Source organism: Cynocephalus volans, chromosome 1, assembly GCF_027409185.1.
Source record: "Cynocephalus volans isolate mCynVol1 chromosome 1, mCynVol1.pri, whole genome shotgun sequence".
NCBI lineage: Eukaryota > Metazoa > Chordata > Mammalia > Dermoptera > Cynocephalidae > Cynocephalus > Cynocephalus volans.
In genome coordinates, this window is record NC_084460.1 from 267,476,636 (window position 1) to 267,498,250 (window position 21,615).

Below are 21,615 nucleotides of genomic sequence, written 5' to 3' on the forward strand. Positions count from 1 at the left end.
CTCCATATCCTTGCTATCATGTTTTCCTTTGTCTTCTTGATAATAGCCATTCTAACTAGAGTGAGATGGTATCTTATTGTTCTTTTGATTTGCACTTCCCTGATGATTAGTGATATGGAGCATTTTTTCATATGCCTGTTGGCCATTTGTATGTCCTATTTTGAGAAATGTCTATTAAGATCCTTTGCCCATTTCTCAATTGGGTTATTTGTTTTTTGTTGTTTGTTGTTTTTTCTTGGGGGGGGGCTGTATATTCTGATATTAATCCCTTGTCAGATGTATAGTTTGCAAATATTTTCTTCCATTCTGTAAGTTGTCTCTTCATTCTGTTAACAGTTTTCTTTGATGTGCAGAAGCTTTTTAGTTTGATGTGATCCCATTTGTCTATTTTGCTTTTACTGCTTGTGCTTGTGAAGACTTATTTAAGAATTCCTTGCTCAGTCCCATGTTGTGGATCATTTTCCCTATGTTTTCTTCTAGTAACTTCATAGTTTCAGGTTTTACATTTAAATTACTAATCCATTTTGAGTTGATTTTGTATATGGTAGGGGTCTAGTTTCATTCTTCTATGAGTGGATATTCAGTTTTCTCAGCACTAGTTATTGAAGAAACTATCTTTTCTCCAATGCTTACTCTTGGCATCTTTTTCAGCGATCCTTTGGCTGTACGTGCATGAATTTATTTCTGGGCTCTATTCTGTTCCATTGGTCTATGTGTCTGTTTTTATGCCAGCACCATGCAGTTTGGGTAGAATAATTTGAAGTCAGGCAGTGTGATGTCTCAAGCTTTGTTCATTTTTCTCAGGATTGCTCCGGCTATTTGGGGTGTTTTTTGGTTCCATATAAACTTTAGAATTGTTTTTTCTATTTCTGTGAAGAATGCCATTGGTATTTTGATAGGAATTGCATTAAATCTGTAAATCACTTTGGGTAGAATGGCCATTTTAACAATATTAAGTCTTTCAATCCATGAACACGGGATATATTTACATTTATTTGTGTCCTCTCAATTTCTTTGTTCAAAATTTTATAGTTTTCATTGTAGAGGTCTTTCTTCTTGTTGGTTAAGTTTATTTCTAAGTATCTTTGTGTGTGTGTGTGTGTGTGTGTGTGTGTGTGTGTGTGTGTGTGTGTGTGTGTGTGTGTGTGTGTGTGTAGTTATTGCAAAGGGAATAGTTTTCTTGACTTTTTTAGATAGTTTTGCTATTAGTACAGAGAAATGCTACTGACTTTCGTATGTTGATTTTGTATCCTGCAACTTTACTGAATTTGTTTATTAGTTCTAACAGTTTTTTGGTGGAGTCTTTAAGGTTTTCTGTATATAAGGTCATGTCTTCTGTAAAAAGGGACAGTTTGACTTCTTCCGTTTCAATTAAGATGTCTTTTATTTCTTTCTATTGTCTAATTGCTCTGGCTAGAACTTCCAGTACTAAGTTGAATAGAAGTGGTGAAAGTGGGCATCCTTCTCTTTTTCCTAATCTAAGATCTTTTCCTCTTCTTAGAGGAAAAGCTTTCAACTTATCCCCATTTAGGATGATGTTAGCTGTGGGTTTGTCATATATGACCTTCATTGTATTGAGGTACATCCCTTCTATACCTAGATTGTTAAGAGTTTTTAATCATGAAGGATGGTTAATTTTGTCAAATGCTTTTTCTGCATTAATTGAAATGATCATGTGGTTTTTGTCTTTCTTTCTATTTATGTGGTGTATCACATTTATAGATTTGCATATGTTAAGCCATCCTTGCATCCCTGGGATAAATCCCACTTGATCATAGTGATTGATCTTATTAGTGTGCTGTTGGATTCTGTTTCCTAGTATCTTGAGAATTGTCACATCTAAGTTCACCAGGAATATTGGCCTATAGTTTTCTTTTTTTGTTGTTGCTGTGTCCTTGTCTGGTTTTGGAATCAGAGTAAAGCCAGCCTCATAAAATGAGTTGGGAAGTATTTTTCCTCCTCAATTTTCTGGAATGATCTGGGGAGAATTGGTATTAGTTCTTATTTCAATGTTTGACAGAATTCAGCAGTGAAGCCATTAGGTCCTGGCTTTTGTTTAATGGAAGACTTTGTATTACTGATTCAATATACTCACTTGTTATTAGTCTGTTCAGATTTTCTATTTCTACATAAACTAATCTTGGTAGATTGTATTCGTCCAGGAATTTATCCATTTCTTCTATGTTATGAAATTTGTTGATGTATAGTTGTTTATAATAGACACTTACGATCCTTTGTACTTCTGTGGCATCAGTTGTAATGTCTCCTTTTTCACTTCTGATTTTATTTATTTGAGTCTTCTCTCTTTTTCTCTTGGTTAGTCTGGCTAAAGGTTTATCAATTTTGTTTATCTTTTCAAAAAACCAACTCTTTGTTTCATCAATCTTTTCTTTCTTTTCTTCTTCTTTTTTTTTTTTTTGTTTATTTCTATTTCATTTATTTATTTATTTATTTTGCAACTGGCCAGCATAACCCTGGTGTTATAGGGCTGTGCTCTAGCCAACTGAGCTAACCAGCCAGCCCTATTACATTTATTTCTGCTCTGAGCTTTATTATTTCTTTCCTTCTGCCTATTTTTAGTTTGATTTGTTGTTGCTTTTCTAGTTCCTTTAGGTGCAGGATTAGGTTTTTTATTATAAATCTTTCCCCTTTTTTGATTTAGGAATTTATTGCTATAAACTTTCCTCTTAGAATCTCTTTGCTATGTCCCATATATTTTAGTATGATGTGTCTCCATTTTCATTTGTCTCAAGAAATTTTTTAACTTCCCTTTTAATTTCTTCATTAACCCATTGGTTGTCTAGGAGCACGTTGTTTAAGTTGCATGTATTTGTAAAGTTTCTGAAATGTTACTTGTCATTGATTTCAAGTTTTACACCATTGTGGTCAGAAAAGATATTTTATATGATCTCTATCTTTTTAAATTTGTGTAGAGTCTTTTTTGGTGCATGATCTACTGTTGGTCAGGGAGCAGGTGTACACTGGTGTGGCAGGGCCTGGCAGCTCTGCAGAGGACTACAAGGGGAAATGGCACTACAGCAGGACTGGCTGTTGGGCCAGCATGAACATCTGTGAGCTCAGCAGGCCTGTGGGTTGTGCAGGTGGGTGCATGCAAATGTAGTGGACCACCATCTGTTGGCAGCTTCCCCACTGAGTAGGTCTGCCCACTCATCTGAAAAAGGGAGGGGGAGCTGCATGGGTTCAGATGCTGGGGTCTTGGTCTTCCTGTCTGGCCTATGCGCCAGGCAGCTGAGATTATGGTCCTGCCAGTGCCCACGTGAACATGGTAGAATGAAAGTGGGGACTCAGGACAGAGTCAGCTTTCACTGGCCCCCAGCCATACTCTAGCCACAAATTTGGTTTCAAGATGGTGCTGTGTCGTAGCCCCTTAGATGAGGACAGGGGATTCCTCTACCTTGGTTTCTACTATGAGGCTGTGTAGCTGCACAAACTTCCAGTGACTCTTCAAACTGGGTTTGGGGCCTGTGAGGACTGGGGGACTCTCCTGTGGCAGACATTGCTGGTGTTCTTCCAGCCCATCTCTCTGCCTGACTTCGAGCAGGCCTGGTCCCTGTGGGGAGACAGCAAGGCAGAGGCAGGATGACTTGCTCTGCTGTCAGTGACACTATACAGGTCTCCCATGCTCCGCAGGATCTCACCACTCCCCTGGTGCTCTGCACCATTCTTCTTCAGTCGTTCTGGTCAGTGCTTGTTGTTCTGGTCTCTTTTTGTACGGAGGGTGGAGAGTACCAGACAACTCTGCTTGCCCATCTCGCTCTGCCTTCTTCCATGCTCTGTCCTTTTTAGTAATTTCCAATTCCCAGTTGGAATTCTCAATCATACCTTAAATATATTTAATGTGGTTATTTTAGAGCCTATTTATGATAAATCTAGAGCCCCTGGTAGCAATTGTTTTGTTTTGACTCTCATTCACATTATGTTATCTCCTCATGATTATCTTCAGTCATGTGCTGGACATTGTATTTGAAATATTGCTGAAATAATCTGTAATAACAATTTTTTCTGCCTTCAGAGAGGACTTTTAGGAACTCAGAGTCACCTTAATACAATTTCAGGATCTAAAATTTAATGGGCTCCAGAATACTCAAAGGTGGGCTGCAATACACTCATGCATTGCTTAATGACAAGGATACATTCCAAGAAATGCATCCTTAGGTGATTTTGTTGTTGTGCAACCATCGTAGGGTATACTTACATAATCCTAGATGATATAGTCTACTACATACCTAAGCTTTGTGGTATAGTCTATTGCTCCTAGGCTACAAACCTGTAAGCATGTTACTGTACTGAACACTGTAGGCAATTGTAACATAACGTTATTTGTTTATGTAAACATAGAAAAGGTACAATAAAAATAAGGTATAAAAGATTTTTTTTTTTTTTTTAAAGATGACCGGTAAGGGGATCTTAACCCTTGACTTGGTGTTATCAGCACCACGCTCAGCCAGTGAGCGAACCGGCCATCCGTATATGGGATCCGAACCCTTGGCCTTGGTGTTATCAGCACCGCACTCTCCCGAGTGAGCCATGGGCCGGCCCGTAAAAGATTTTTTTAAATGGTACAACTGTATAGGGCACTTACCATGAATGGAGCTTGAAGGACAATAAGTTCTGGGTGAGTCAGTGAATGAGTGGTGAATGAATGTGAAGGCTTAGAACATTACTATACACTAATGCACCCTTTATAAACACTATATACTTAAGCTACACTAAATTATATAAAAAATTTTTCTTTCTCTAAGGTTAATAATAAATTAAAATCCCCATACCAGCCAGCCACCAAAAAAACAGAACAAAACTGAACACAAACACATTGTACAGTTGTACAAAAATATTTAATTTCTTTTCTTTCTTTTTCTTTCTTTTTTTTGGGGGGGGGCAGCTGACTGGTACTTTATTTATTTGTATCCTTATTCCATAAGATTTTTTCTATTTACAAATTTTGTTTTTTACTTTTTAAACTATTTTGCTAAAAAATTAAGACACACTCACTCCTTAACCTAGGCCTACACAGGGTCAAAATCATCAATATCACTGTCTTTCACCTCCACATCTTGTCCCACTGGAAGATCTTCAGGGGCAATAACATGCATGGAGCTGTCATCTCCTATGACAACAATGACTTCTTCTGGAATACCTCCGGAAGGACCTGCCTGAGGCTACTCTTGATAAGGTGTCACTCTTCTCAGAAATATGTCCATAGTGGTCGACATTATGACTGCTATGATGTCACTAGGTGATAGGAATTTTTCAGCTCCATTATAATTTTATGGGACCACCATTGTATTTGTGGTGCACATATGATTTGGAATGAGACACCTAAAGCTAGAACCCTGAGACTAGGGTAGTATCAGAAATAAAGCAGAGGGGCCGAGCCCGTGGCGCACTTGGTAGAGTGCCGCGCTGGGAGCGCAGCGATTCTCCCGCCGCGGGTTCGGATCCCATATAGGAATGGCCACTGCGCTCACTGGCTGAGTGCTGGTCACGAAAAAGACAAAAAAAAAGAAAAAGAAAAAAAAAGAAATAAAGCAGAATTTGCAAGTGCACGTTCTACCTTTAGGTGTCCCATTCCAAATCTTGAGGGTTTTGCCAGGGCTTTCATACTAAATGAATTCATTCTTTCTACCACCCCCCCACTTTTGAACAGACTTTATTTTTTAGAGCACTTTTAGATTCACAGTAAAATTGAGCAGAAAATGGGACACCACTTCAACCCACATCACATTAGCCATAATCCAGACACATGGCCCCAAACAATGAGTCTGGAATATGTAGTTTTCTTGTGATTCAATGAAAGAGAAAGAGATGGGTGACCATGTAGCCAGCCTGCAACACAATCTGCTCTTTTGGTCACCAAATATCCTGTTTACTACTTTTCCTTTGTACATTCTCCCCAGCTGCAAAGAGAACAGCTCAAACTCCCATGCAGTAAATATATTTAGCTAAAAGTCCAAGCTCTCCCAGTGATTTCCAGTTTTTTTCATCAGACAGATATGGCTCTGTATTAGTCCATTTCCATCACTTATAGTATAAATACCAGAAACTGGGTAATTAATAAAGAAACAATATTTATTGCTTACAGTTTCAGAGGCTGGGAAGTCCAAAGTCCAGGGAACACATCTGGTGAGGGTCTTCTTTGGTGGTGACTTCAGCAACACAGGGTATCACATTGCAAGATGGCAGATGGCTTCTCACTTGCTCTGCTTTTAAAGCCATCAGAACCATGCCCATGGCCATCATTAAACCATCAAATGTATTAATCCATTCACTGTGACACGCTCCTTACAATCTAATAACATCTTCAAGGCCCCACTCTTCAATTACCATAATAGGATTTCCCACCCTCGGCAGTTACAATGGGAATTAAGCTTCAATGAGTTTGAGGGACATTCAATCCACAGCAGGGTCTTTGTTGTCTGGCAACATATGAACTAAAAAGACAAGTAATCTGCCCATACACACCCATACCTATGATAACACAACAAAGAGAATTGTGAAAAACATTTTCATCCAGAATAAGAAAGAATTGAGGACACACAGTATTCACTGGACCACAGCATTTCTGAAATCCCACTGTGTAAATATTGTGAAGGCCCCCTTCCCTGTGGGTGGGTCAACTCCACTGGTGGCTCTGATACCTCAGACCAGCTCACTATGCCACAGGGTTGCCCTCACTCCACAAAGGCTCCAACATCCTGTAGTAGGCAATCATCTGGCCATGGATGGCTACATGGATGTCTTCCTCCCTCTGTTCAAGTTCTGACACCCCTTGCTGGGCCTCTCCTCCACGGGACACCCTCTTCACCCCAGTCACCCCAGCTCAGGTGACACCATATTGACACTTGGTCAACTCAGCCCTCCCTAATGACTGGGACAGAATCATTCATGAAAGGAAAGAAAGAAAAAAGAAGAGAAAGGAAAGGGGAAAGAGGAAGAGGAAAAAGAAAAAGCTGAAAATCTTAACTAATTTCTTAGTACTAGGGTCTAGAAGCAGTCAGAGTTCCCCGCCTGCAAGGCCCCTAACTTTTTTATTCTATTCCCTTCTATTTCTGCTTACAAACCCCTGAATTCTTTCCTGATCTCATCTATTTCTTGTAAATCTTGCCAAACACTGCTAAAACTAATCACTAGTAAGTTTTTACTTTCTATTCCCTTCCTCTGAGACTGCTGACGCAGTGGACACATGGTTTGCTGCTCAAGTACCCTCAGGCAATAACTTTGGCAAATGTTCTACCATTGCATCTCATGGCTTTCCATCTTTTCAGCCACTGATATCAAGTTCATTGCAGCCCACTACCCCCCGGCTATGTCAATGGCATATGCATAGGTGGTTTTTTAACAGTAGACTTCTACTTCAAGCCATGAACAAAACAGGTAAAGCCTCTATCCTCACTAACTTTACATTCCAGAGGATTCTTCTAACTCTTCACATAGTTTTATTTTTAGGAAGAGTACGCTTGTCTTAAGACATAGGACTTGTTTTAATCAAATATGACAAGACACACAAACACAGAAATGACTGTCGTGAAGGAAGAAGTTTTTACACTCACAGATCCCTAGAAGCAGGACATGTGGCACAATATGCAGGACCACATGGGGAAGCATCAGGGTTGGTCAAGAGACAGTGAGGAGAGAGTGTAGGCAAAAGCCTTTATTGTGCTTTTCAGAGGAAGGAACAGGCAAGACAGGGTAAGCAAGCTGAGCAGGTTTAGGATTGGATAGTTTGAATAATTCAGGGGTCTCTGAGTTATCAGGGTGGTCCCTTGTTGTCTGGTACCTGGCCCTGGGCTGAGTTAACATGGGAGAATAGTGTCCCAGACAGCAAGATCCTAACGAAAAGAGGTGAGTGGGGGCAAAGACTCAGGACTGATTAGTTTGTATATCAAAGGCATGCTGTCAGTCCAGGCCTTTACTATCTCTAGGAACTAGCTAGCCCTGCACAGTTCCTCCCCACTTCTCAAGGTTCCGAGATGTCAAAGAATCATTAAACATAGAATGTCTGACAATTTGCATGGAGTATTGCCAACCAGGGAAGTTCACCCAAGCTTTCTTGTCCAAAATTTTTATTGGAGCTTATCACATAGATTGATTGATTAATTGCCCACATGGTTGAACTCAGTCTCCAGTTTGACTGATTCCACATGACTCAAAGCCCCTACCCTAAATCACATGGTTGGTTTTTCTGGCATAGCCAGCCCTCATCTTAAACAAAGACAATCCTATCAGGTATGTTGTAGATTACCTCCCAGAAGTACACCATATGAAAACAGTTTCGATTTTTTCTTTCCTGTATACATTTTCTCCCCTTTGATGGTAATCTTTCTGAGTGCATACAAATGACAGATTTTTATGACCAGTTAATCTCCAATAATTTTCAGAGAGAAAGTACATAGCCATAGATACAGAAACACAAACCATTATAAAGGCTAGACACCTTTCTTTTGCAGGGAGGGGGGAAAGCAAACAAAAAACCAGCACCCACTGTTTTCCAACTTCAGCCAGGGTTTGAAGGAAACACAGAGTACAAAACTCCCCAGTTAGTTATAGCAGTTCCAGATCTCAATGAGTTGTTTTCTGTTCACAGACACATAAAATATTTTTAGTTATTTAACTCATAATGACCCACATACAAGACAAATAACACAGAGGATGCTAGGACAAAGGGAAAAGCCAACTAATAATAATAATAATAACAATAATAAAGTGAATGTAAAAAGACAGTCAGATATCTTGACTTCTGCTGCCTGAAAATGACCAGATTCTCTGTGTCTGTCAAGAGACCAAATGGTCATATCAAAAACAAACAAATAGATTCCAGATTCCATATTGCTGTCACCAGCAGTTGTATACAAATCCAAACCAGAACTAGGTCCAGACTTGGCCATTAACTAGAAACACAGAAAGAAACTTGGAATAAAGCTCTATTGCCACATGAGAGTCAACTCAGGAGTCAGAAAAATTAGGTAACAATAGCTCACGTGGTGCCCTTCTCTGGTAGCCTTCTCAGTGCTGATAGGTAAATTCACTTGGACCTCAGTGGAATCTCTAAAACTGCAAAAGAAGACTAAAAGCAAAGTCATTTAGAAAAGAAATTTACAGGGGCCGGCCTGTGGCTCACTTGGGAGAGAGTGGTTTTGGTAACACCAAGGCCACAGGTTCGGATCCCTATATAGGGTTGGCCAGTTAGCTCACTTGGGAGAGTGTGATGCTGACAACACCAAATCAAGGGTTAAGATCCCCTTACTGGTCATCTTTTAAAAAAAAGAAAAGAAAAGAAATTTACTTGCAAAGAAGATTAAAAGAAAAAGTCATTTACTTGTTAAGGAGACAAGTGTTTAAAAGAGCCTGCTCACCACAAACCAAAGAAGAACAAATAAACAAAACATTTATTCATTTATTTTTTTAGAAAGATGACTGGTAAAAGGATCCTAACCCTTGACTTGGTGTTGTCAGCACCACGCTCAGCCAGTGAGCGAATCAGCCATCCCTATATAGGATCCGAACCCATGGCCTTGGTGTTATCAGCACCACACTCTCCTGAGTGAGCCACGGGCCGGCCCTCAAAACATTTATTTAAAGGAAAATACCCAAAGTCACCAAGGTTACCAAGTTAACAGTTTGTTAATAAAGTAAAAATAGCAATTTTCTCACATCATTATCTTATCTGTAAAGCTTTTCCCATATCTTCAGATATTCATGCTGTAAAAATCAGAAATAAAGCTGTTTTTGTTTGGGAGTCAGTAATTTACAGAAAGGCTCAAGGTTTCATTTAAGGTGGGATCTAAAACTAGACCCTGGTTTTGCTGTGTTTTTGTTTGGTTTTCTTGGGATGCAAAGTGAGGGATGTGTGTGTGTGTGTTTCCTAGTATAGGATGTGATACATATGCTTACCTTTGGTTGAGGTAGGCAATGTCAGTTTTGTTCTATACTTCTTTAGTTTCTTTCTTGATGTCTTCCTCCTCTGGTCTATTTGAATTATTGTCTTAAATTAATTACATGGTAATGGTTGCCATTAAGTGAGCACTTAAATTATGTCAGACAAAAATATTATTTTGTTTAGTAGTCACAATAACTCTGTGAGGTAGGTGTTACTCTTATTTTGCCCAGAAAGAAAGTGCCAGAGAAGTCTAATCATTTACCCAAGGACCCAAGGATCTGTAAGTAGTAAGAGGCAAAGCTGAGATCTGAACTCCAAAGCCTATGTTTATAAGAGTATATAGTAGTATATCAAAGCACCATGTGTTTACATCTGCTGTACTGTGTGTTGTACTGGTCTCTTTTCTCCACCAATCATCAGCTTCTTGAGTGCAGGGAATGTGTCTTGCATGTCTTTGAATGACCAGAACAAAATATACTACCTAATATGCAGTAAGCATACAAATAAGCTATCTTTTAGTATCTTATAATTGTTTACCATGGATAGATATGGTTTTTGAAAAAGATATGATAAATTCTCTGAGGGCAAGGGATCTTTATGTTAGAGCAGAGATGATGATGTCAAAGATAGAAGCCAGTTAATAGTTTGTTCAGGGCGATACCATGATGTGGTCCAGGGTCTGGACCTTAGCTTCACAAGTCAAAAAACTCAATTTAGAGTAGATTAGTTCAGAGGAAATGGTTCATTTTGCCCAAGCTCACAAGAACTGGTGAGTGGGTATAACTATATCTTAGCTGGTCAGAGATTAGACTTTCTTGTGCTGCTTTGTTCTGATATTCCTCTGTGTTCTCTGTTCTCTCTGGGTAGATTAGCCACCACATTTTTATGTCTGAATGTTCAGGAAACTTTCTGAAATAGGAACTCAACTGAAGCAGATATCCTTGATTTGCATAGGGCCCACAGGGTAAAGTGAGGGAAACACATTGAAGTTCATAGAAGTACTGACCTGATGGTAGGAAGTTCTCAGAAAATGCCGTATTGGAGAGAGACACAATAGGGTCATGAGAGAAAATAAGCACGCATTTCGTTGCATGAGCCAGATTTAGCAAGAAAGTAATAGAAACCAGAATATACCACCCCAAAATATGCCTCTTTGACATAAATATTTTTCACCTAAAGGCAATTAAAAAGCAGCAAATAGAGGAGGGGCTCTTTTTATCCAGCCCTCTTCCCCTTCCACCTAAACATAGGATATAAATTCTCCTTTACTGGAGACAACTCTTATCATCAGTTGGGAAAAATAGAATTGTTTAATCAGGCCCCCTCACCTCAGGTCCGGTTGGGTGTGATGCAGCACATTCTTTGTAAACAAATTGTGGGGGGGTGTGGAGTTAGTGCGCATGCACGCCAATGTATCTTTTTAGTTTTGTTGCTATTGTGTGTTCCAGAGTTGTGTGGAGCAGTGTTCCTGAACTGCTGGCCGGCAGAGAGCTTGCATCTAAAAATAGAGCATGTTTACTTTGCTGGCAGCTGCTCAGTTTTTCTTTGGACTTTGCAGGTAGCAGTTGAATTTTGGGTTTCTCTTTGGACTGCCTAGCTCCTAGACATGTGTGTGCAGAAATAAAGACTACTCTTTCTTCAGCTCCAAGGACCTTTTTTCTGGTTACCTAGCTCACAGACCTGCACATGAAGTGTTTGTGACCCAGTCTGGACAATAGGCTTGAGGGGGTCTGTGAGCTCCAGACCCAGCCCTAGCTCTACATCATCTCAGAGGAATCTGCTAACAAACCTTACTCCAAGGGCTGGCCCGTGACTCACTCTTCCTGTTAGTAGGCACATGGAAGGTCTCTGAGCAAAACGATATCTTTCGCTAATCTCAGTAGGTCTCAAAAAGTACCAGAGGACTTTACTGGAACTTTGAAACGATTTAATCTTATCATTCATTCATTCCATTCCTGTATTAATCATATTTATGGAATCCCTACTGTGTGCCAGATACTCATAATGGGGATTCAGTGATAAACTTCTATGGAGCTTATATTCTAGTTACTACAGGGGTGGAGTTGGGGTGTGTGGAGAGGACAGAGAAACATGCTTCTTATCCTTGTCATTTCACCATATTAAGCCACCAGTAAAGTTATAAACCCTTCTGTTTACCTACACTCTCCCATAGTCTCTAGACTTCTTTGTGCTATCTCCCCTTGACCTAATACTTTGTTTAAAAAGTATTAAGACTTGGGGCCTGCCTGTGGCTCGCTTGGTAGAGTGTGGTGCTGATAACACCAAGGCCATGGGTTCGGATCCCATATAGGGATGGCCGGTTAGCTCACTGGGTGAGCATGGTGCTGACAACACCAAGTCAAGGGTTAAGATCCCCTTACCAGTCATCTTTTAAAAAAATTTTAAAAGTATTAAGATTTTACTTTTCCCTTGCAATAGGGAATTTCCACACAATTATTGTATTTGGCCAAGATCCAAATTGAAAATCAGAATCAGCTCTGAACCCCTGACTAAAGCATCATATTGAGGTGATTATGTAAGTAGTATTGCGCGAGGACAAATTCTAGGAGATACCATGGTATAGAGATTCTTCGTTGAATAAGTGGCTTCATTTCATTATGAGAAAAGGATGCAAGATTTTAGATGTAACAAAATTTTAAATGTTTCTTCCTGCCCTATGTAGACAGGCACCAGTGTAAGATACAGACTCCACTCTCTCTAGCAGATGACACTTCTGTTTAGGAGACTAGACAGAAAAATGTTGTGAAGTTAAATAAAATTTTAAAGAGACATAGTGCTTCCATCTCATCCATCTACCCACGCCCCTCTCCCAATCAAGCCATTTTTGTTTCTCTTGCCTCCCTGACCACACTGGATTATAGCTATGGCTATAGTCAACCACACTCCTGTCTGCACCCTAGATTTCCCTATCCTTTGACTTTCCACCACTTTCATCCTTTCTGTTATTCAACCCAGGATTTTCTTTTCTTTTGATCTCACGTTGTAGATATTCTGTAAAAAAAAAAAAAAAAAAATCAATTACTTTGTGTTCCATAATCCTGAGCAGGTTGGAACTTATTATTTACAGGCAATATGCATATAGGGCCTGGCAAGTGAGGAAGGAAATTTTATTCCTATTGGAAGCCAAAGTTGTGGAAGAATTGGGCTATTTAAACCCAGTCACTGAGACTGAAAAGTCCCAGAAAAGCAAATTATACTAAGGAGTAAAAGTCCAAATTCATGCCCCGGGGTCATTTTAACAGATGCAGCAAAAATGGTAGAGGCTTACAGATATTTGAAAGAAATCTGTGCAAAAAAATCAGTATGCCCAGAGAGAACAGAACAGCCAGGCGTGGTCCCAGATATAGTGACAGACATGGTGTCATTCAGAGATCTTCAAGGCAAGTAAAGAGAGAAAAGTCTAAAGGCACTAGCTGGCATTTCAAATTCCAGATGCCAGAGGCAGTCAGGCACCGAGACAGCTCCGCCTTTCTCTCAAGGTAAAATATACCTTTTATGGGAGGGAGGGGGCGAGTGTTAAGAAGACTGTAACATGTGAGGGAAGCTCCTCCTCTTTAGATCTCCGCGCAGCCGGGCTGTTCAAGAGCTTGTTTCAATCCCTACGAGATATCGCGATAATTTCGTGGCCTACTCCCCGCCCCCTACGGAGAGAACATTCCGGAAGTAAAGGCACGCTGTGCGGCAGTCTTCTGCCGGAGGTGACGTACGTATCCCAGACTTCCTGGAGAAGAAGCGCGTTCTTGCGATCCGCATGCTGTCTGGTGTGGAGCGTTTTGGCAGCGTGGCCTGATTCTTTGCAGGAAGAAGTGCACGTTTGTGCTTTGCCAGTCGCGGCCTAGTGGGCCTTTCGGGGCCGCAGAGTTGCTTTTTGCATTGGTATAGGAGTTCGTGGCAGGCTGCGCGGCGCCCTGACCCGGCCTCACCATGTTGGTGCTGTTTGAAACGTCCGTCGGCTACGCCATCTTTAAGGTGGGTGGAAGATCGAGCCGTTGGTGGGGACAGGCAAGGAGAGGGAAAAGCCTAAGGAGAGGACGATACTGCTCAGGATCGCGTGGGTGCCTTTCATGTCCCTAGGCTCTGAAAGGAAAGAGTACTCCTTCAGGCCTGAAAGGCCCATGTTTAGGTGAACACGTGACCCCACCTCTTGGGGCGACCTGTTCTACGTTAAGAGGAATTGGACCGGTTGAAGGAATGAGCAAGAGCTGTATTTGAGTTTTGTATGTTATAAAGAGTTCGGATTTTATTCTGGGTGTTTTGAGGAGTGATCAAAAGGCTTTAAGCAGAGGAAAGACCTGAACTAATTTGTTTTTTAATAAGGTCACTTTGCTGTGTGGAGACTAGATTACTGAGAGGCAAGAAAGGTAGCAAGGATATTTTTTTCATTAATTTAGGCAAGAAGAAATTGCTTGGATTAATGTTGATATGGAGGGAAACAGTATCAAGAAAGAAAGGTAGAATTGACAGGATTGGCTGATGGATTGAATGTGGGTTTTTAATTCAAGGTGTCGTTAAGTAAGAAGATTGTGGATTTGGGCTGTGTGAAGCTTGCGTTATCTATTAGACGTGGTAATGCAGTTGTCCTACAGATCGGGCAGTTCAGTGTTTCAAGTTTGAAGCTTAAGGGAGAAATCTGGGTTGGTGATATCAATTTGAAATTTGGTTGTTTTAATAGGGAAAGTTTGGAATTAACTTACAAGTGCATCAGCACGGTAGTGGACGTTCGTACAAAAGGATGCTCTTGAGATGTAGGGAAGAATGAAGGTACATGAGTGCCTTCGCACTCTTCTGAGCTCTGCGAATCTAGCAACGAAAAACAAAATTTCCATAATCTAGATTTTTATGTGTTAATATAAGGCATAAAGTGCTAGTAAAATACGTATAGTACGGTTTTAATTGTGAATCAAAAAACTGGTATGGGTGCAGAAAGTCTGTAAGGGTACAGAGAGCTTTTCACTTTATATTTCTCCCATTTCTGATATTTGCATATACACTCCTATTTGTATTTGTTACGTCAGATACTTGTTATTTTTAAGAAAGCCGATAAAATAATAATTAAAAACGAAAAGGCAGCTTTTGCTTATTTTTCCTTTCATTGGAGTTATCTGTAATTGCAGTATTAGCAATTTTAAGGAACTTTTAAGAGACCTAGGCACCTTTAAAGCTCCGGAACACGTCTATTTTTCTTTTCTCCAGCTTCTTGGAATCTTACCCAAATTCTTATTCGGCATATGCCCCAAATTCTCTTAGCCACCGTGGTCTGTCATATTTTGAATCAGTGTCTGTCGATGAATTTCATCATAAATTGATGTTATGTATAGTGTCCCGAACTGGGTGTTAAGAGGAGCAACTCTGCACAGTCCACTGGTTGCTTCCGATGGTAGGAAGGAATTAGCTAAACAATTGTCTTATTTCTATACCTGGGTCATAAAATAATCAACTGTGTCTCTTGGTGAATTTTTTATTTCTAGTAATGAAGAGTATCCTTCCCCATATAAATAAGTCTCAAGTATTCTGTTGGAGTTTTCATTGTTATTTATCTGCAGGTTACTGTTCAAAATTATTAAATTGTGGTTTATGGTTTATGTAACCTAGTATGAAAGGAATAACTAAAGTCAGGCTTGAGTATATCGAAATATTGACTATAATTTATAATAGTTTATAATTACCTGGGATTTATTAGTTACTGATCCTTTCTGAATAACACAGACATATGCGAAGATACTTCAAAAAGTTCTGGAAAGATTCCTGTTGTTCAGTTCCGTTTTTCCACGAACTTTTTGAAATACCCTCAAAATGTTCTGGAATTAGATAGTGACGATGGTTGCACAATTTTATGAAACTATACTAAAAAGGGTGAATACTATGGTATGTGAATTATATCTCTAAAGAAAGTAAACATACAGTACAAGGTTATTAGCTTCTTTTCCCATAATCTTTTTAAATGCTGAGGTATAAAATTATACTGGTTCATAAAATTCATGCTTTGATGAGAATGCTTTTTTTTTTTTTTTAAAGATGACCGGTAAGAGGATCTTAACCCTTGGCTTGGTGTTGTCAGCACCACTCTCAGCCAGTGAGCTAACCGGCCGTCCCTATACAGGATCCGAACCCGTGGCCTTGGTGTTATCAGCACCGCACTCTCCCGAGTGAGCCATGGGCCGGCCCTGATGAGAATGCTTTAAGAAGTTTTTTCAAGAAAGTTTCTTAACCTCAAAATTTTTTTACCTCAATTTTATATGTGACCCAGTGTGCACATATGTATTAATATATAGAATGATTTTTTTAAAAACACTTTCAAGAACTTATTGCTCATTAGCAAGGTTATATAATATATAAATGCAAAGACAATATGTAAAGGAACTATTATAGTTCCTGTAGAATATTACAGAAACTCAGTGGTCTCTGTGTCACATGGCACACAGCATAAGATTAGAAACAATCTTTAGTTTTGCACATCCCATAACTTCTTTAGCTGTGCTGTCCAAGATGGTAGCTACTAACCACATATAACTATTTCACACTTGAAATGTGGCTAGTGTAAGTGAGGAAATGAATTTTTTATTTTAATTCATTGAAATTTTAATAGTCACATTGTACAGTACAGCTGCATAGCATAGCATTGTGTGTTCCTTTATTCTGTTAAGGCTTAGGGGAAGAGCTTTTTGATGTGTATACCAGATGTGAGCAATGTTTTTTCCAGCTTTATTGGGTATACTTTACATACTATATAACTCACCCAGTACATTTTATTAAAATTTACAGAGTTGTGTACTTCATCCCAGAAAGTTCTCATGCCCATTTTCAAGTCAGTCCCAGCTGTAGGCAGCCACTGATCAGCTTTCTGTCTGTATAATTTTGTCTTTTCTAGAAACTTCATGTAAATGAAGTAGTATTGTAGTCTTCTGTGTTTGGCTGTTTTCACTTGGCAGAGTTGGCAGAGTGCTTTTGAAGCTAATTCATGTTGCATGTATCAATTTGTAGAGCAGTTCACATTTTAAACTACTATCCGTTCATACTTATTTCGTAAAGCATTACTTTCCCATATTGTCTGTGATGAAGTAAAACTTTAAAAAGTTAGCATCAAATATTTAAAACAATCTCAGTCAACTAAAAATGAAAATTAGAGAAGATACGTTTTGATATAAGGGTGCTCTTTTCTGTTCATAAATTCATTCTTGTCTGGAATAGAGAAAGGATGCTCAGGCCACTTCTGGTATACTGTGAAATGTGTTTTTTACTTTTTACTGTGAGAGATTTCAAACAAGTGGAAGAAGATTATAATGAACTTTCATGCATCTGGCCACTCGGCTTCAACTCTTTCCCACTCCCTTCCCCCACTGTGTTGTTTTGAAGCAAATCCCAGACATTTATCTGTAAATGTTTCAGTATATGTCTTAAAATAGACTTGTTTTAAAACTAGCAAATGAATATAACAGCAGTGGTAAAGATTTTAATGATAATACTTAGAAATGGAAATTATTTCATCTTAATCCAAAATCATAAAATTTAAAGTGGATTTTGTATATAAATGTTTCTAATTTCTCTGTCTGAAAATGAACTATTGAAATTTTGAGATAAATGTAAAACAGAAAATGTAGCAATATATCCAATATTATTTTGTTCAGACTGTCTTTATTAGTAATGTTCTCTTTTAAATGTTGTAGCACAATTGGGAACATAGGAGCCAAGGTTTTGTTTGCAGTAACAAAGCCTTGGAAGACCTTTGGGTGGTCACCAATTACGTGATTTTGTTACATTTCCTTTGTTGCTTTAACTTTAGTTTAAAATGGTTATATCTTTTAAGAATGCCAAACTTTTTTACTCAGATGTTATCTTCAAATATACCAGCTTTTCAACTAGAAAAAATGTGAAGTTTACTCATGATTCATATCCCCTATTCAATACACATCCTCTTGACAATCAATGAACTTTGAGTATAGTTAGTTGTCCCTGAACAATTTCAGAAAGTTGGGGCTATTCTGTGAACTTCCTTTAAAAAATAACTTTCAGTAAATATTTTAGTGCAGTCATGAGACTGGTGGAATGTCTTTGGATTCTAAAGCTACATGATACATAAGAAGAACTATTAGTAGCTTGTAATTTTATTTATTCATTTACTTATTTATTTTTTGCAGCTGACCAGTTGGGATCCATACCTGTGACCTTGGTGTCATAAGGCTGCACTCTAACCAACTGAGTTTAAGCTCTGTAAATATATTTTATTCAGCCATGGGTGGGATTAAATTTAAACCAAAAAACCCCCAAATCCTTCTTATAAAATCATTTTGCCACATTTCTCTGACAAACTAAAAGTTTTGTATAACTTGAAAAATTGTTTCTTTTATTACAAAAAATACATGCTTAACTGTAACTGTATAAGTATTAATGTGTAAGTGTTCTGTGATATAATGGGTTTGATAAAATGGTGCTTGTCATCAATGTATAGTTTATAATTTATCAGCTAATTTTTTTTATGAAAATATATACATAATATCTATGCATACTGTATTTTCACCAAATTTAACATGCCATTCTTTTACACTGCCGATTAACCTACCCACCATCAGTTAGTTGTAAGGCATCCCAATTTCAGGGATGTTAAATATGGGGAGGGTGCATTTTAGTGTCGATCCTATCCTATCCTATACTTGGGCAGTTGACTTATCACATTGAGTATTGGTGAGGGTGTAGGGAAATAAGGATTTTTATTCACTCTTGATTTAAGTGAAACTGATAGACTCTCTTAAGCAATTTGGCAGCATGTCACCATAAAATATGCATGTTCTATGTGATCAATTAACTCCACTTTCACAACCTGTCCTATAGAAATGCAACTTGTATACATACATAGATATGTTTTCTGAAGCATTAAAAGGGAAAAACTAGAAACCAACTTAAAATATCAGTAAGGGCAAAAATGATGTATGTTCATACCATGCAATTCCAGGTTGTTAAAACAGAATTATGTGGATGGTAATTGTATGGTGTGGTTCCTAAAAGTATGCATGAACAGCATGTTGCATAGACATTACAAAAGTCTTCACGAATAAATACTTAAAATGTTAATGACTGTTTTGTTGATTAAAAGTGCCCTATTTTTCTTTTGCACTTTAAAATTTCTTACATCAGGAGGTGTCTTATAATTAATGATATCTTAGTTTTAGAAAAATCCGTAATATTTTTAAGTTAGGATGATCATAGCAGTAAATAACAAGATGTAGCCTATTGGAAGTGGGCAAAGAAAGTCTTTTAGTGATCTTTGAATATGTTATGCATTGTAAAGAGGTTAAAGGCTCCTTAAAAATAGAGGTTCTCAGTAAAGACCACCTACTAGATCTGAATCCCATCCAGTTGTTTGGTTTTTGTTGTTGTGGTTTTGGTTTTGGTTTTTCAGGTTTTGGCCACTGGCCAGTAAAGGGATCTGAACCCTTAACCTTCATGTCATCTGGTTGTAAAATGGGTAACTCAAACCACTAATTTGACAAATTTATGCTATATAGGAAAACTAGTTCATTATTTCAGTGAGAGATGTATCTTCTACCACTCTCATTTTATGTGTATAGTGTCCTTGAAGAATGTAGCTATGTATGCCTAAGTTGTGCCATTAATATTTAATTACAGGTTCTAAATGAGAAGAAACTTCAAGAGGTTGATAGTTTGTGGAAAGAATTTGAAACTCCAGAGAAAGCAAATAAAATGTAAGTAATCTTGAAACTAAGAATTTAGCAGTTAGCATTTAGAGTTTGGTTTTTTTTCTATTTTTTCCCTTCTGATTTGTATGTTATTATACTCATAGTTTTTTGTTTTGAAATCTTTTTCAGGAATATTGGTTTGACTGTTAACAGATTATTACAGATGTTTTATTTGGAACATAGGCATCTAAACTAATTTTTATTAGTTACAGACTAGATTGGGCAGCACCCCAAAATTACTGTTTAAATTCGTAGGTTATTCATTCTTTATGCCTCCATTATAGCTTCCTGTGGTGTAATAAAATAACTAGCTAGTAAATCCTTGAAAGATATACCTGCATTCCTCAAGATCTCTTGATGAGAAAGGAGGTAGATTTTAACTTTGATACCCAACTTAAGTAGTGAGTGGTGGGAGAGAAAGCTGGCTTTTCCTCAAAGTAGAGTCAAGATGGCTTTTTATCATCTGTGAGTCACCTTATGAAATAGTCCATTTGGTGAATGTGGTTCTAGGAAGGGCCTGACTGATCTTCTTCATGCTTGTGGATTTGGAGGGATATATCTATGATTATGTCTGGGGATGCTAACAATTCATCTCCTGTTGCTAATAAAATCACAAAAAAAATAGAAGAAAACTTTGTGGCTCGCTAAAGAGTGCCAAACCCAAAGAAATGGCATACCAAACCATTAGAGAAACAAAATACAGAGTTGTAGCATTTGTAGTGGTAACAGCCCAAAATTTGAAACAGCCGAAATGTCCATCAGTAGTGGAATTGTTGACTAAATTGTAGCATATCTGTAGATCTCTTGGTGGCCTATAGAAAGGTCCATGATACACTGAGAAAATCAAGCTTCAGCATAATTTGTTTACTATGATCCCATTTTTGCATTGTCTTTGTATATCTATACGAGCATTTATTCAACTATAGAGAGATATGACTAAATACTACTTTTGAAAGGTGGAAATAGGGGTAGAGTAAGCCAGAATACAATGAAATTATTACTTTTTCCTTAAATCTTTGTACCTTTAAGTGTGTTTTTAAGAGACCACCAGCATGATATCCCTTACCAGGTAACAAACCTTGCTCAAGATAACTGTTGTAGCCAAATAAGCATTTTTATGCTTTGCTGGATTAATCTGATTCATTGTTGTCAATGATGTATTCTTGTTGGAACTGAGTCTAAATGATCTAACTCAAATATTCGTCACTACCACTGAGACAATGATGAATTAAACTAGATGTATGTTTCTTTCTATATAAAATGTTATCCTGCTCATAAGTGTATAGGGGGATAAAAGGAGTAGAATAAGGGTAACAGGAATCAGATCAGACTATAAGCTATTTTTTAATGGCATTTGTACTGGGTGACAAATGAATGTCATGAGATTCCTGACCTAAGAGGGACTCAAATATTTTTATCTTGGGTCAGTTCTGTGCTGTTTAGTAAAGGCATCTGTGTCCAGCTTTAAGCAGCAGGGGTTATGTTGAAGCTTCAGCGTTTTTACTGTTGGCCTAAGTTTCCTTCAAATCCTACAACTTTTCTCTGTAATAGTCCAAATGTAACTGGCTCTACTAGCTCGACATTTAGAAAAACTGGTCATTTTATGAAAAACATCTAACTTTGCACCCTGATACCCAGTGACAGGCAATTTTCTTTTATTGGTGTGTGTTTTGGAAACAGTCCAACACTTTCCCAGCTGTGTGGCTTTTGCAGAATCAGTGTGCCCCCATAACATGTTTCTTTTCTTTTTAATTCTAGAGTAAAGCTAAAACATTTTGAAAAATTTCAGGATACAGCAGAAGCATTAGCAGGTAAAGTTAAAGACTAGAAGTTTGCTTTCTTTTTATTTTAGATCTTGGCTATTTGTTTTCCTTGTTAAAAGGTTGTTTTCTTCAGTTGCCTGAGTTAACTTTATTCAATGTTGTCAATGATGCATTCTTATTGTAACTGAATTTAAGTGATCTAACTCAGATTCGTCACTACCACTGAGACAACATTGAGTTA

General features: G+C 38.2%; 1 protein-coding gene and 2 non-coding genes across 4 annotated transcripts in view; all 3 read left to right on the forward strand.

Annotated features, from left to right (window-relative positions):
• Positions 1–13,629: 13,629 nt before the first annotated feature.
• NOP58 (NOP58 ribonucleoprotein) overlaps positions 13,630–21,615 on the forward strand; it is a 28,059-nt gene continuing 20,073 nt past the window's right edge. Inside the window, exons 1-3 of one of the 2 annotated variants that reach the window (XM_063097605.1) lie at positions 13,630–13,888; positions 19,541–19,617; positions 21,370–21,422. In XM_063097605.1, the coding sequence (XP_062953675.1) occupies positions 13,844–13,888; positions 19,541–19,617; positions 21,370–21,422 (175 nt within the window). In that variant the 5' untranslated portion in view covers positions 13,630–13,843. Of the gene's footprint in view, positions 13,889–19,540; positions 19,618–21,369; positions 21,423–21,615 lie in introns of those variants that run through there. The other variant, XM_063097614.1, reaches the window with a different exon arrangement.
• LOC134365887 (small nucleolar RNA SNORD70) lies at positions 20,751–20,839 on the forward strand. The gene has a single exon (XR_010022197.1). It is a non-coding gene; the product is annotated as a small nucleolar RNA SNORD70 (small nucleolar RNA).
• On the forward strand, positions 21,526–21,612 carry LOC134365880 (small nucleolar RNA SNORD70). Its single transcript, XR_010022195.1, has one exon. It is a non-coding gene; the product is annotated as a small nucleolar RNA SNORD70 (small nucleolar RNA).